The sequence below is a fragment of the Puma concolor genome, chromosome B4, assembly GCF_028749965.1.
Source record: "Puma concolor isolate L17-30 chromosome B4, mPumCon1.1.hap2, whole genome shotgun sequence".
Lineage (NCBI taxonomy): Eukaryota > Metazoa > Chordata > Mammalia > Carnivora > Felidae > Puma > Puma concolor.
The window spans coordinates 5,925,930-5,940,406 of NC_141673.1; the positions used below are offsets into that span (position 1 = coordinate 5,925,930).

The 14,477-nt window shown below is 58.8% G+C and overlaps 1 protein-coding gene across 2 annotated transcripts in view; it reads left to right on the forward strand.

The window, feature by feature from the left end:
- Positions 1–588: 588 nt before the first annotated feature.
- The window catches only part of SCUBE1 (signal peptide, CUB domain and EGF like domain containing 1), a 136,198-nt gene continuing 122,309 nt past the window's right edge, over positions 589–14,477 (forward strand). Inside the window, exons 1-2 of one of the 2 annotated variants that reach the window (XM_086712082.1) lie at positions 589–770; positions 4,537–4,668. In XM_086712082.1, coding sequence (XP_086568208.1) covers positions 683–770; positions 4,537–4,668 — 220 coding nt within the window. In that variant the 5' untranslated portion in view covers positions 589–682. The remainder of the gene's footprint in view (positions 771–4,536; positions 4,669–14,477) is intronic. The other variant, XM_086712083.1, reaches the window with a different exon arrangement.

The window sequence follows — 14,477 nt, forward strand, 5'->3', positions numbered from 1 at the left end:
CTCGTGATTTCTTCCTTTCTGGCTTCGCCGCCGCTGCATCGCCCGCGCTGGGCACACAATAGGTGCTCAATAAACGTTCACCCAGTGGATGAGTGCGCAATGCTGCTTTGCGCGGTCCCATTTCTTTCACTACGAATGGAAGTCGCCGGGCCTTTCTCAACCCCTGAGGGCCGGTTGGCAGCCCCCCCACCACCACCCCCCGCTCTCCCTAGAGGGTGCGTGTTGCAGAGGTGGGGGTGCTGCCCCCGGAGGGGCGGCCGCGCTCGACGACTGGGGCCAGGGCGGGCGGCGGGAGGGGGCGGCCTCCGAGCGAGCCCCAGCTCGGCGGAGACCCCGCGCCCCCGCGGCCCGCACGAGCGGGCCCCGGCCCCCACCCCGCAACCTGCCGCCCGCCCCGAGCGGAGGGGGCGCCCCCGACGCCCGCGCCCGCCCCTCCCCCCGCCCCCCGCGGCCCGGCGGCCGGCGCCCATTGGCCGGCCGCACGCAGAGCCCCGCCCCCGGCGGCCGCGGGCCAATGAGCGCGCGGCTGTCAGCTCGTCAGCCGCGCCGGCTCGGTGGCTGCGAGCCCGAGCGGTGGCCGAGGAGCCAGCAGCGAGGAGCGCTCGCTGAGCGGCCGGTCGGAGGGGTCCCCGCGCCCCGCACGCCCGCACGCCCGGCCGGCCCGGCCAGGCTCGCAGCGAGCATGGGCGCGGCGGCCGTGCGCTGGCACTTGTGCGTGCTGCTCGCCCTGGGCGCGCGCGGGCGGCTGGCGGGGGGCAGCGGGCTCCCAGGTAAGCGCGGAGCCGGCGGGCGGCGGGCGGCGGGCGCGGGGTCCCGGGTGGGCCCCCGCCCCGCGCCGTCGGGAGGGCTGCAGCCCGCGCGGCCCCGCGCCCCGCCCCGCCTCTTTGCAGAGTAACTTCTGGGGCGGACGCCGGGCGCCCCCTCCCCGAAGCCCCAGCGGCCCCGGGCGAGCTGGGAGGGGGGGGTGGAGAGGGGGGGAGGAGGACGCCGGGAGCCCGGCGGGGGCCGCAGCAGGGGCGGGGTGGGCTGGGGCCCCGGGGGAGGGGAGGGGAGGGGAGGGGAGGGGAGGGGAGGGCGAGGGCGGGAGGAAGAAAGAAAGCGCGACGACCGGCCGAGGGGAGCCCCGGCGCTCTCGGACCGCGGGCGGGAGGGAGTGGGGACCCCGGAGCCCGACGGGCGCTCCCCGCCCCCCCCCCCCCCAGGGCAGAGGGGCGCGCGGGAGCGAGGAGGCCCGGAGGGGAGACGGAGAGGAGGTGAGCCGGGGACGAGGACCGACCTAAAGAGAAAGGGGGTGGGGGAGGTGGTGGATAGAGGGACGGACCGACAGGAAAAGAGGCACAGAGGGGAACACACAAAAGGACCCAGAAAGAATCCCAGAGAAAGACGGACGCTTAGAGTAGGGAGGAGACCAGAAGACCGGAGGGGAAGGAGGAAACCCGAGGGAGGAAGGAGGAGGCAATGGGCAGCTGGAAAGAAAAAGACAGATAAAGGGACGGGCTAAGGGATGGGGAGGAAGAGAGAGGAGGAGAGGCAGAGGCGGGGGCCAGCAGAGAAAGAGACGTGGGACTAGGGGTGGGAGGGGAGGGAGGGAGCAAGACCGACAGATGGGAAAGACGGAAGGATGGACGTGTGTGGAAAGCGATGGACAGACGCACAGACAGGAATGGGGGGACAGAGGGACGGAGACGGATAGGATCCAGAGGGAGGGGAGACCAGACTTGGGACATCAGGGAGGAGGCCCAGGCAAGGGAGGCGGGAGGCACCGAAGAAGGGAACAGCATCCAGAGCCTTTGGGCATGGGTTGGGGGCAGGCAGCAGAGGCTAACACAGCAGAGGGGCGCCCCAGGATTCCACAGGGAACTCCCGTGTGCCCACTCCTTCCCCTCCCGCTCTCTCGGTTGTCTGGAAGGGGTGCTCCCGGAAGGGGTGCTCCCGCAAAGCTACAAGGACAGCCTCTCCACCCACCACTTCAGAGGAGCTTCCTCCCTCTCTCCTTAGGGGGTAGGGAGGGGTATCCTGCCTGCTTCTGCTCCCCGCTCTCCTCGGCTATCTCCGGACACCCCCAGGCTGCCACGCTGGGCTCCCTGAAGTCTGTATTTGCTGGCACGGGAGTCGTACCCTGAATAAGGATGCCAGGCCATTTAAACTGTCCACGGCTGGAGCCCAGGGAAGCTGGGCCCTGCTGCCTTCACTCCCCCTCCCTGTGTCTGTAGGTGTCTGTCTCGGGACTTTCGGGTCCTTCACCCCCTGTTTCCCTGTTTTTGTTATGTGCCTCTCTCCCGCTCTCTGTCCCTCCCGTGTGTCTGTCTCTGTGTCCCACCCCTGGAAGCCTTGTGCCTGAGACAAACCAAAGTCAAAGCAAACAGCCGGTGTTGGAAGGGTTGGGCTGCCCTCCGGAAGGGGTCCCCAGCCCTGAGCACGGAGCAAGGCCCAGACCGGGGGAACACATGGTCCCTCTCCCCAGCCCCCACCTAAAGACATGTTTCGAAGATGTGTTGGGAGTGCCCCCCCCCCCCAGCCCCTCGGCTAACGTTCATCCCCTTCCATCCCCACGAGGATACCTGCCTAGGTCAGAGATTAGCGACAAGGGCGAAAGGGGTCCCAGAACCGCAGGCAGTTTCCCTCCCCCTCATTCCTGTGCGCTGACCCTTGGGATGTGCATCCGTGGCCCTATTTCCCCACCGGTCCTAACTCAGAAGTGGCCCCAGCCCTCCCCACTGGAAGGATGCAGACTGGCCCTCCCTGGCCTCTGGCTTCCTGCCCCTGAGGCTGTGCTGTCCCTGCATGGGGGTCCCTCTGTTGTCATTCCCAGGAAGGGGCTGTTCTGCTGGTCTGATGTTCCTTCTGGCCCCTGGCCTCCTACACCCACTGCTTCCCAGCTCCCGTTCAACCTTCCTTTGGGCAGCGACAGAGGATGGGCCGCCGGCCTGAGCAGACACTACGAGCCTGAAAAATGACACCACCAGCTGTGTGTGTGTGTGTGTGTGTGTGTGTGCGCGCGCGCATGCATGTGTCTGGCTGATGCCTCTCTTCCTCTGGGGGAGGCTGGAGCCTTAGGGACGTAGGAGAGGAGCTTTGCCCTCTTAGAGAGACCCCCCACAGACTTAGAACCCGATGCCAGCCAGGGGAGTAATCCAGAGTGGACAGTCTTGAGAACCAGACAGTCTAGGGTAAGGCTGGAGTCATAAAGGGAGGGGGTCACTCCAGGACTTCGCCACGCTTGCCCCTGGGTGGCTGCCCTCAGGGTAGCTGCTGAGGGTTCCTTTTCTGCTCTTCTGAGTCCTTCTATCTGTCATCCAACTGTGTTTTATTCATAGCTAGCTGGAAGTAACATAGCACATAGAGCTCTAGAGCTGAACTCCAGTCTCTGCCCCTAATGAACTGCTGACCTACAACAGACCTCTCTGGGCCTCAGTTTCCTCATCTGCTAAGGTTCTTCTGGCTGTGCTACCCTGTGTCCCGAGGGTCCTTTCCCTGTCTGAGCTCTGTGCTGGTGGGGAGGGAGGAATGGGGTGGATGTATGTACAGATACACAGAACCTATTTTGCGTTATTTTGCCCAACAGCTGTTTCAGACGGAAGGTGTGTATGTGTGTGTTGGGGAGGGAGGCGAGGAGTGTCGAGAGCCCTCAAAACCTAGACTGAACTTGGGGCACCTGGGGGGCCCAGTCAGTTAAGCGTCTGACTTCGGCTCACGGTTTGTGAGTTCGGGCCCCGCGTCGGGCTCTGGGCTGACGGCTCAGAGCCTGGAGCCTGCTTCGGATTCTGTCTCCCTATCTCTCTATCCCTCCCTGACCAGTGTCTGTCAAAAACAAATAAATGTAAAAAAAAAAAAAAAAAAAAAATTTTTTTAAACCTAGACTGAACTTGAGTTTGGGAGTTGGGATCCGAGAACCAGGTTCGCCCCTTGGTTTCTGAGATGGAGGGGAGAGGGGATGGGGAGGTCAGAACCGTGGAGAGGCCGGCTCAGCCCCACTGAGGACGTGGCTCCACGGTCAGCCCCGGCAGCCTGGGGGCAGAAGCTGGGTGAAGAGCCATCTATTTTCACAGTCTGGGGGCTGAGTGGGGGCAGGTCACCCACCTGGGCCTCCCGGCTTGGCCTCTGTTCATCGCTCTATCCTGGCCTTGGTTTCCCCACCTGTAACCTAAAGACGATGGACTCAAATTCTCCCAAGAGCTTCTGGCTTCAAATTCTAGAATAAAGAGAGTGGAGCCGAGCTTGCGGGGAGAGCAAGACGCACAGAGAGGCTTTCCTGGCCGTGTTCCTGCGCCTCGGTTTTGTCATATTCCTAGCAGGAGAAATAGATTGACCTAATGGGATTGTTGTGAAAATAAAGGGGGGCCAGCCTCTAGGTAGCATTGTGCCTGGTAGCTGCCCCCAAAATGCTGCCAGTCGCCGCTTGTCACACACACTGTCGTGTGACGGCTATTACTGTTAATTACCCCTGTGATCCGTGGAAGGTGAGGGGCAGAAGGAGCTCCCTGTCCCCCCGCCCCTGCGGCCACGCTTGACCAGGTGTTTCCCCCTCCCCCACAGGGGCAGTCGACGTGGACGAGTGCTCGGAGGGCACAGATGACTGCCACATCGATGCCATCTGCCAGAACACGCCCAAGTCCTACAAATGCCTCTGCAAGCCGGGCTACAAAGGAGAGGGCAGGCAGTGTGAAGGTGAGCCCAGCCCAGCCCTCCCCGCTGGACCCTGCGGCTGCCACGGCCACTATACGTGGCTGATGCCCGCCCCCGTGGACACCAGCAGGGGCTGATTCTCCAGCACCCACACCCCACGGGTGCCAGCGTCACGGGCCTCACTCAGCCTTGGGAGGGAGGCTGGGGGCTTCTTGGGAACCTACTGTCTCCCTGGAGGGAGGAATTTGGAGTCATGGGGTACCTAGCTCACCCTGGAATTGAAACTTTTGTTTTGCTGTGTATTAAGTGAGGTGAAGTGTCTAATGATCTATTTGTCCTTCAGTCCCTGACTGGATACGTTTGAAGGGGGGGGGGGTGGTAAAGGCCTGGGGTAACCCTCCGCCGGGTCCCAAACTTCAGGACCACCAAAACCACCCCGTGTGGCCTGTAACTTCCCTGAAAGACCTGAGTGGTAGCCAGCCTCGGCCTTTGGGGGCTAGCTCAGGTACGAGAGCTTGGGCAAAGATGTAAATGTGTGCTGTGCCCATCTGTCTGTCCAGCCTTTCCTTCCCTGCACCTGGAGTGCTGGCTTGACTGCTCAGCACTGGAACTGCCTCCCCCAAAAAGCTGAAAGTCGGAGAGACACGAACAGCGTTGGCTGTCGTTGGAGCCAGGACCCTCCAAACTGGATGGAACCCAGGGTGCATCTGTCAGGGAGGGTCTGACTGGGTGGCTCTGGGGAAACCCATCATCAGGGAGCTGGAAACAGCTGTCCCCATGACCCACGTGTACACCCAGATGAGAGCCCTTGATCCAAATCGTCCCTGTCTGTCCCCACTTGACAGATGAGGAAGGCTGAGGCTCAGAGAGAAACAAGCCCCCAGGTCCCACAGGGCACGGCGAGTACTAAGCCCCAGGTCTCTTAATGGCCATTCCACGGCTCCCTAGCATCTCGCTTTCTTGTCCCCAAGCCCTCCCAGCTTGCTTTCGCAAAGCGGAAGATTCGCGCCGGGAAAGCAACTCGCGAGAATAAGATGTCCGTTCTGTGTAAGGCTTTGCGGGAGCTTTCTGCGATGTGGCCGTGCCTCCTTGGGATGCTCACACTGTTCACCCGTCTCACTTGTTGGGCGTCCGCTTGAGGCTGAGCGCCGGGCAGCTGACAGCGTTCTGGATCTTGCCCGGTTTGGCCAGACCTCCGGCCTTCCTTGGGGCCCAGAAGCCCGAGGAGGGAGCTTGGCGCCTACGCACGGACCTCTGGAAGGAGGCCAGGCTGGAGGCAGATAAGGGCAGGTCACGAGCAAGAAGCCTGGTGGCACGGGCGGCCCCTCTGCCGGCAGTGCCTGGAGGTTCCAAGTGGCACGTGTGGGGCGCTGCGTGACCATTTCCTGACCCTCCGTTCCCCACTCCGGGTCCGGGGCTCTAGCAAGGGAGGGCCGGGGGCAACCCCCCATCTCTGCTTGTGTAAGCCGCTGACCTGACCTGTCCTCCTCCAGCCCGGCTCCTGCGGTCCCCCTCCTGCCATCCCCCCACCTAGAGGCCCACACCTCGTCTCCTGCCTGTTCCCCTGGAACCCTTCAGAGTCCGGCTGTAGCTCTCCACTTGCTTGAGCTCTGCTTGGGAGTTAGACCCGCTGACTCAATGTAAGCACGAAAAAGGAGGAGGCTTGGAAATGCGCTTCTGGAACCGCCAGGGGCCTGGCTGTCTCTCCAGCCTCTGCCCCTCACCTCCTGAGACCCTGAATGGCACCTGTGTCCTGGGCACACATCCACACAGCAGGCTGTTCCGTGTTTCTGAGCCCCAGCTTGAGTCTTTCCCCTACGAGGCGTTCCTTTTCCACCCTTTGTGTCCTGGCCAATTCCTAATCAGGCTTTAGATTTGCCTCCTCTGGGAAGCCCTCCTACACAATTACACACACAGCCCCATCGTGTACCTCCTCTGACCCCAGAAGCCCCTGGGATTTTCTCCATCATAGCATTTCTGCCTTCGGATTATAATTAAGTGTCTTGTCCTTCCACCGAACTATGAGCTCACTTAGAGGGTTGGCCATGGGCTCAGCACTGGGGCCTCCACACTGACGCTGTCACACTTGGGCTCACGGTGAGCCCCTAGTTTGCCTTCCAGGTCTGTCCCCGTCTCCCCAGCTCCTGGGGCAGGGCCTGGCATGATGCAGAAAAGGCCTAGTCCGAGTTGGCTGTCTTTTGCCCAGACTGGAGTTCCCGTCAGATGGTATGCCCACAGAGGGGCTGTGCGGGCGGCCGGGAAGCGTGGAGTGCTGGGTCCACGTGGGAACTCGGTTTTGCCATGGTATCACCTCCACCCTGTCTGATGAGGGAGGGGAGCGAGAGTGGGCCCGGCCTCTGCATGGGAGCGTTGCAGCTGATGTGAAAGTCTAGGTGGACATTTGACCTCTTGAGCCTTAGTTTACCCTCTGGTTATATGGGCCCCAAATACCCCCCCCCCCCCCCCCGCCGTAGGCCGTCCTGAGGATTGAACGACATGCGGTGTAGGGCACCGGGGGCCAGTCACACTGCCTGGCTCACGGCAGACGCTCACCACACAGCATGTGCTCGGGATGCAGATGATGGTGCCATCACTGTCCTTGTCACCATCACCATCATCTGTCTTCAACGCCTTTCAGCGGTTCCGGCTGTGAGAGGCGGTGTGAGCTGGCTCATTTAATGACATCTTGAATGGTGGAGACTTGTGAAAATGGCTCAGTGCTGCCTGCCTCGGGGGTGTTAATTATAGTGCAATCTTGCCCCTCCCCTCAAGGAGCTTTTGATCTGGGTTGGGCCGCATGAGCTGAAATTACATATCAAGGGGAAATTCTGTCTGCTTGGTTTCTTTTTATTTTAAGTAGGCTCCGTGCCCAACGCGGGGCTTGAACTCACGACCCTGCTAACAGCCAGGCGTGCCTAGATCAGTGGAAGTTCTTAATGAACAGGGTCACACGGGTGGTAAATCGTTACCTGTTGAGCTGCTAGTTTAACAGTAAGAAGAAAACTGTTCGGAACCAAGAGGATGCCATTTGGCTGCTCAGTCCCCAGACCTCTGGGAGTGAGTGCTGGCAGGGGCTCTGGGGACCTGAGTGGACGCTGTGCCCCTTGCACTGAGGCTTTCTCATCCTGAGGAGAGTCATCAGTCAGAGTTGATGGAGCCTGCTGGAGTGTTCCCCCAAGGGCCATCAGATGGCCCACCAGCTTCCCCAGGAGGGACCATGCAGACTTCTGGAGGCTTTGGAATCTGGCGGGGAGGGGAGGGGGCCGGCAGGTCACGTGCAGTGGTGGCCTGAGGGAGCTTGGAGATCATCCGGATGTTCATTGACTTCCTTGATTTACAGATGGGAAAACGGAGGCCCGAGGAGGCAGGGGTCGTGCCTGAGCTGGGGCCAGGGTCCGGGTTTGGTGGGCCCATTTCTCTCAGTGCGTTCTGCAAGGGGTTATTGCCACCTGCGACTCTCTGCTCTGAGAAGAGGGAATCAACAGTCACTATTCAGTGGGGCACAGTGGTTGAAGCCTAGACTCTGGAGCCACCCTTCTTGGGTTCAGATCCTGCCTGTGTAGCCTCGGTGAGACTCCCTTTGTTTGTGTATGTAGTAGAGATAATGATAGTATCTACTTCAGAGAGATCGTGTGCGAATGAGATGAGTTACTGTCCACAGGGCATTTGGACGTGGCCTGGTACGAAAGGCACACCAGGTGAGCCGTACCAGGTGATGGTGATGTTGAGGATGACGACGGTGATGGTGCCTGTGTTGGTGACAGTGATGGTAATAATGACGGTGGTGGCGATGGCCATGTTGACGACGATATTGATCACCATCACGTTGACGGTGTTGTCGCTCGTCGCCGATCGTCGTGTTGTCCGATATACGGAAAGGAGTGAAACTTTGTCTCTTTCCGCCAGCCCCCAGGATCTGACGTGGCTGGGAAATGGGGTATTCTGGCTCACAGGCTGTTCAGATAAACCACACACATGCCTCCATATCCTCAAAGAGATATAGAGGCACACGTGCCATTCGCAGGTGACCATTCACCGAGAATGCGCAATGAAAATTACAAGTGACAGAAAGCTCTCCTTTGTCGCACTAAACCGACCGCAGGGATGGCGAAGAGGCCACCACGTTCTGCCCCAGCAGACATCAGTAATCAGTCATGGCCCCCTCCAGATAGCCGTTTGTTTCCACTTTAGATAAAACCTGTTCCTCTCCCTGGATCCCTTCGTCTCGGGTCCTGAGCGGATATGGGGCTGCGTGGAGGTTGGCGCTGGAGCCTTAGGGTGATCGGTACCCTCCCCTACGGATCTGGTGGACTTTGTTGTTTACAGTGATGAGCAAGAGGGCAGATTCTTGGCAAAGCGTGCCACGTTCTCACTAGTTCTTCAAGGGAAATGGACCCAGGTTATGGGGAGCCCTGTGTGGGGCCGACTGAGCCCCTTGCGCCCTTAACCGCTTCACCCTGAAGCTGCTGCTGGTTATGGAAACCCCTTCGACAAACCGCACTTCCGGGGCCGTCTTGCCACATGGCCAGTGCACGTGCGACGATGACCGGGCTTCCCCAGGCTCGGCCGTGTTGCAGCCAATGCCAGAGAGCAACCGTGAAGCCCCGTGTGGTCAGCTGAACCCTGGCAGGGGGGCTTGCCCAGGCCAGGCTGAGGTGCCTCAGGTGGTTCAGAAGGGCTCTGGGCGAGGCTGAGGATAAATCTGTGTTTTCTGGATGATTTGCGTCTTTACAGAACCTCAGGTAACTCGAGGCACACTCACGGATGTGCCCGGTTGGAAGGGACCAGAACGGGCATCCAGGGTAGCCCCTGTGTTTTGCAGAAGACCAGCTGTCTCTGTTACCCTCTCCAGGCCCATACACACCTCAGTTTTGGCCCGCGTCACCCTGAGTTTATGTTTCCCCGTGTCTCTTCCTGGGATGTGGGCTCCACAAGGGCATTGTCCGTGACCTGTTCTGCTCCGTTCCCTGGAAGCGGGTGCCGGGCCTGGCACAGGGCTTGGAAGGCGTCTGCTGAGTAAAAGGGTGGGTGGATGAGTTCTAGCAGTCACCTCCTCCGGGAAGTCTTCCCGGCTGCCCATGTCACCTGTGAGCATCCCCCCTTCAGAGCACCTGTGACACTGGGTTGCAATGACCCAGATGACTTCCTTCGGGGCTGGGTCCAGAGCCGGTGCCAGTGGACAACAAGTGACCATTATAAATCCCAGGGATACCAGGAAAGGCCTCCCCGAGCCTCCACGCTCTGAGAGTTTTACAGGTGAGGAAGCCGCGGACTGAGAAGGGAAGAGGCTAGTCTAGACGGAGTAAGGTTGGGGAAAATGGCCCCTGGGAGGTCAGTCTCTAGCGGGTCACCCAGCTGAGAAGTGGCAGGGCCTGGATCCAATCCGAGTCAGCCACGGGGTCCCAGTTGCAGGCCAGGCCCCTAGCAGCCTGTCTGAACAAAGCAGAAAGAGCTCCTTAGCTAGAGGAGGCTGTGGAGACCTTTTCTTATGTTCACATCCCCCCTTTGCTGCCACGAGCTCATCTGAGCAAGGCTCTGTGGATGCGAGGGTCTTGAGCCCACCACCCATCCATAGAGCTGAGAGAAAGCACTCAGCCCTTCGCCTTGAGCTGCTGTCCCTCTCAACCCTTCCCTTCCCAACTGCACCCCAGCATCACTCACTTTTTTACTTCTCACACTTGCCAGCTCCTTCCTACCCCAGGGCCTTTGCACGTTCTACTTCCCCTGCCTCTTTTCATTTAGCTAAGCCCACGCATTCCCCAGCTCACCAGACCCCTGTGCACTGGCCTCCTGGTCTGAATTAGTTGGGCCTGTTTATGCTTGTTCTGCTGAGGGGGCAGGCCAGGGGCGAGGAGGGGGCATTTCATCCCTTTTAAATGCTTCAACTCATTTAACCTTAATTGCTTTGTTTTCATAGACATTTGCTAAGGAAAAGGACCAAATTATAGCTTGAATTGGGTCTTACTAATCTTAATTAAAAGCTCTCGTTTATAATCAGGACCAGACCCCAAACGAGGAGCAAACCGCCCTCAAATGGCTTGTTTAAATAACTAAGACCCTCTTGATAATCACTGTTTAGTCTAACCCAACAGTGCACATCACCCCTTCTATGTGTTACTTAATTTTTAGACTATTTATTCAAGTCGTTTATTCCACTTGCAAGTTCCAACTCGGGCCTTTTCCAGAATGCTATAATTAAAACTCTTAGGGGAAATAACTTTTTGTTTGGGCCACAGAAAATCAAATATATTATTATTTTCCCCCTTTTTGTGTGTGAGAAGGAAAAAAAAAAACGACAACCCTATAGGCATCAGAGATCACAAAATTAGCATGTATGTAATGAATATAAATAGCCATTTCCTGAATTTTATGTCCCCAGGGTCCACTTGTCAGTCACTGAAGTCAGGTAGATTACAGGGCACGCTATTAAGCATTTTAACAAAACTCCTAATAACACACCCGGCGATCCGTTTAGTTTAACATCAGCAAAAAAAAAAAAAAAAAATCTTAAAACCGGTTGGCCTTCTTAGGGAATAATGCCTATGACCTTATTAAATCATTTTCATCAATCATTATTGCACGTTTTATTGGAACTGCCGGTAAAATTCTGCTTTTTGGGAGGCCAGGAAAGGCAGTAGGAGGTGGGCTGGGGGGCGGGGGCAGGCTTGGGGAGGGGAAATTCTTCTTCAAGTCTTAAAACGTGCAATTATGCATGCTAACGTGTGCCCCACTGAAGATGAAAGTGCTCTAGTCCAGCAGACCAGCAGGCAGGAAGAAGTCAGATGTGACTTAAAATTCCAAGTCAGCTAGCAATTAGACGGCCTTGCTTTTGCAACTGGTCCCAGCTCTGCCTCAGAGCGGGGGCTTCCCGGAGCCCCATATCCATGTTGAGAAGGAAAAGTGACAATGTCATACCATCGGCCTTTTAGGCACTGGAGGCAAGTTGGCCCCCGTGAGCCTCAGTTGGCCCATCTGTAAAATGTGTCTGCTGGGCCGGATTCAGTTTGCAACTGAGAATGTTCACTGAGCGCCTCCTCTGTGCCAGGCTTGGTGTTGGGCCCAGGACACGTTTTTTCCTGGCCTCACTGGTCAGTGGGAGAGACAGACTGGGAAAGACGGGAACATAACAGGGTGCGGGGAGGGCAGCAGTGGAAATACAGACCTGACTCGGGGGGTAAAGAAGAGACAGTGTGGATCTCCGCCTCGGGAGGGAAGAAATCAGAGAGGCTCCCTCGGAGAAGCGTTCATGCAGGCTAAGTTAGGAACGCAGACGTTCCTTCCAGCTCTGACGGTCCAGGAAGGCATCCGTAGCATGGATGCAGAGGCCTTTTTTGGTCTCGGCTGACTCAGTAAGGCCAGTGAGCGGCTTAACCTTCCGGAGGCCTCGTTCCTCATCCAACCAGTCAGACCAATGGCACCTGCCTCCCAGAAGAGCATTTGAGCAGAGGTAAGGGCCTCTGTGCTGTGGCCGAGAGTGTGTCGAAGGCAGCCCAGGGCCTGCGTCTCGTGCTTTCTTTTTCCTCTAAATCCCCATTTCTCCTAGGGTTCGAGGGTCTCTGCCCCCGCCCCCGCCCCCAGAGCCCCAGCCCCCCACCCTCGGGCAGCAGCCCCTCTCCGCCCCTTCCTCTGGGCTCTCTCTCCTCCTCTTGGCCGCTTCTTATGACAGTGGCTGTATTTGTTTTTCCATCTGAGGAATGCTAACCAGAAAAAACCATTATTTCTAAGAAAATAAACTGCGGGCCTGTCGGCCTTTGGATGCTACTGAAATGGATGATGGCCTTTCCCCAAGGCCTTGAGACAAAGAGGGCCAGAGGGCTCGTGTGTGCGCGGGCAAGGTCACGGGGCCTCGGAGGGACTCCGAGGGGGTCCTCCAGATGGGCCGGGGCTGCAGCCCTGGGAGGACAGAGTTTAAAACCCCAGTCAGCCTGCTTGGACTCTGGCCTGGCTAACAACAGCCGCCAGTATCGATCACTCCCTACTCTCCTCCAGGCTCCAGAATGTACTTTCTCTGGGAGTGGCCATCCTTCCGTGTGGGTGTCCTGCCCCTTGCGTCAAGGGGAGTGGAGCCAGGCATGGGTCCGTGGAGAACTGGATGCCGGCCCCGGGTGACCTTGGGCAGCTCTGTGGCCCTCTTGGGCCCTACTGGGCTGACTGCAAAGTTTAGGGCCAGAGCTAGGAGAGCCCAGGTTCCTTCGGACCCCTGTAGCGGGCAGCTCCTTCTTCAGGGTGCCCCTCGCCATGGTGGCACCGAATGCTGGCTTAGTCTCTGGGGCTGGCAGATGGGCTTGGGCTGGACTGTCAGTCCCCTGTCCCTTCCCACCGGCAGCCCTGTGGACGGGCCCGGGCCTGGCCGGTGTGCTGGTGGGGGAGGCTCTCCTCATATGAGACGGGTTCATCTGTGTCTGGGTCGTCGTCCCTCGTCAGGCTGGCAGCGACTTGTGGCCAGGGTCCGGGCTGAGGGTGAGGCGCCAGCCTGGGGAAGGCATTGGTAGGGAGAGGAGGAGGCAGGGAGGTGCCTTGATGCTCGGTAAGGACCGTGGGCCCTGACTTCCTTGGTCGCTGAGACTGGGAGATTCTCCAGACGGTCGTGGTAAGGTTAGGGGGGCAGAGTCTGGAACCGGCCCACCTGAGTTCCAGCACTGGCTTTGCCCCTTACTAGCGGGTGGTCGTAGGCGAGTCGCCTAAGCCCTCTGAGCCTCAGTTTCTTTGTCTGTGATGAGGGAAGTTAAGCCTTCCTGCTTGGGCTCTAGTGAGGGGTGAGCCGCTTGCCATTAAGATGGTGTTTGGTGTGGAGTTGCCACTGCCGCTGCTGTTTGTGTTGGAGAGAAACCCCACCGGGGATTTGGAGAGAAAGAAGGAAAACGAACTGCCCCAGGCCAGCGCGGGCTGCCCCCTGCCCGGGCCTCTGAGGTTGGAGTCTTGAGTTCAAGGTGCTGTCCGCCCCTGACTTGCTGATAAGATTAGCTCTTCAGTTCCCCTCTCTGGGCTCGGCTAGCCCTTGATAAAGTCCAGTGGGGGCATCAGAGGGGCTCCGGGGTGCCGGCTGACCCATTCTGAAGGGCGGCTCGGGCTTTCTGGCAGCTCCGTGTTTCTGACTGTCATCCTGTTGAGTTCAGAGGTGACTAGGCCCGCATAGCAGTCCCTCAGCGCCCGCAGTTTAGCGGGATTTAGGGCTTCTCCTCTGCCTTTTGCTAAGGGGACAGGAGAATGACCGTGCCTCTACTTGGCAGAGGGGACGACGGGGGCCTCAACTCTGAGCTGGCCGCCCGGGGCCCCTCGTCACTTCCATCTCGAACATTCCGACAGGTCAGCTTTCCCTTGACCAGGTTCCGTATCCTTTAGGCTGGATGCCGGAGCCTGGGAAGAGCCCCCGGCGAAGGGTTCGGGGTGTTTGGTGGGGAGAAGGGGAATGATCCACTGCCCCTTGTCCTCTGGTTTGGTGGGAAAATCCCTCCTGGGGCTTGGGAGCCACACACCCGCTGTGAGCCCACACCGGGCAGGTGGTATTTGAGGCTGGCTCGGGACAACATCCTTCTGGTTTCCCTGTGTCCAGGCAGAGCCCCAGTGACCCAGCCAGCACAACAGATGACGGCGGTGACGGCATTAATGTTTTAAAAATTGTAAACAGGGGTGCCTGGGCGGCTCAGCCCATTAAGCATCCGACTTCGGTTCAGGTCATGATTTCACAGTTCATGGGTTTAAGCCCCACGTCAGGCTCTGTGCTGACAGCTCGGAGCCTGGAGCCTGCTTCGGATTCTGTGTCTCCCTCTCTCTCTGCCCTTCCCCCACTTGCTCTCTCTCTCTCTCTCTCTCTCTCTCTCTCAGAAAATGAATAAATGTTAAAAAAATTT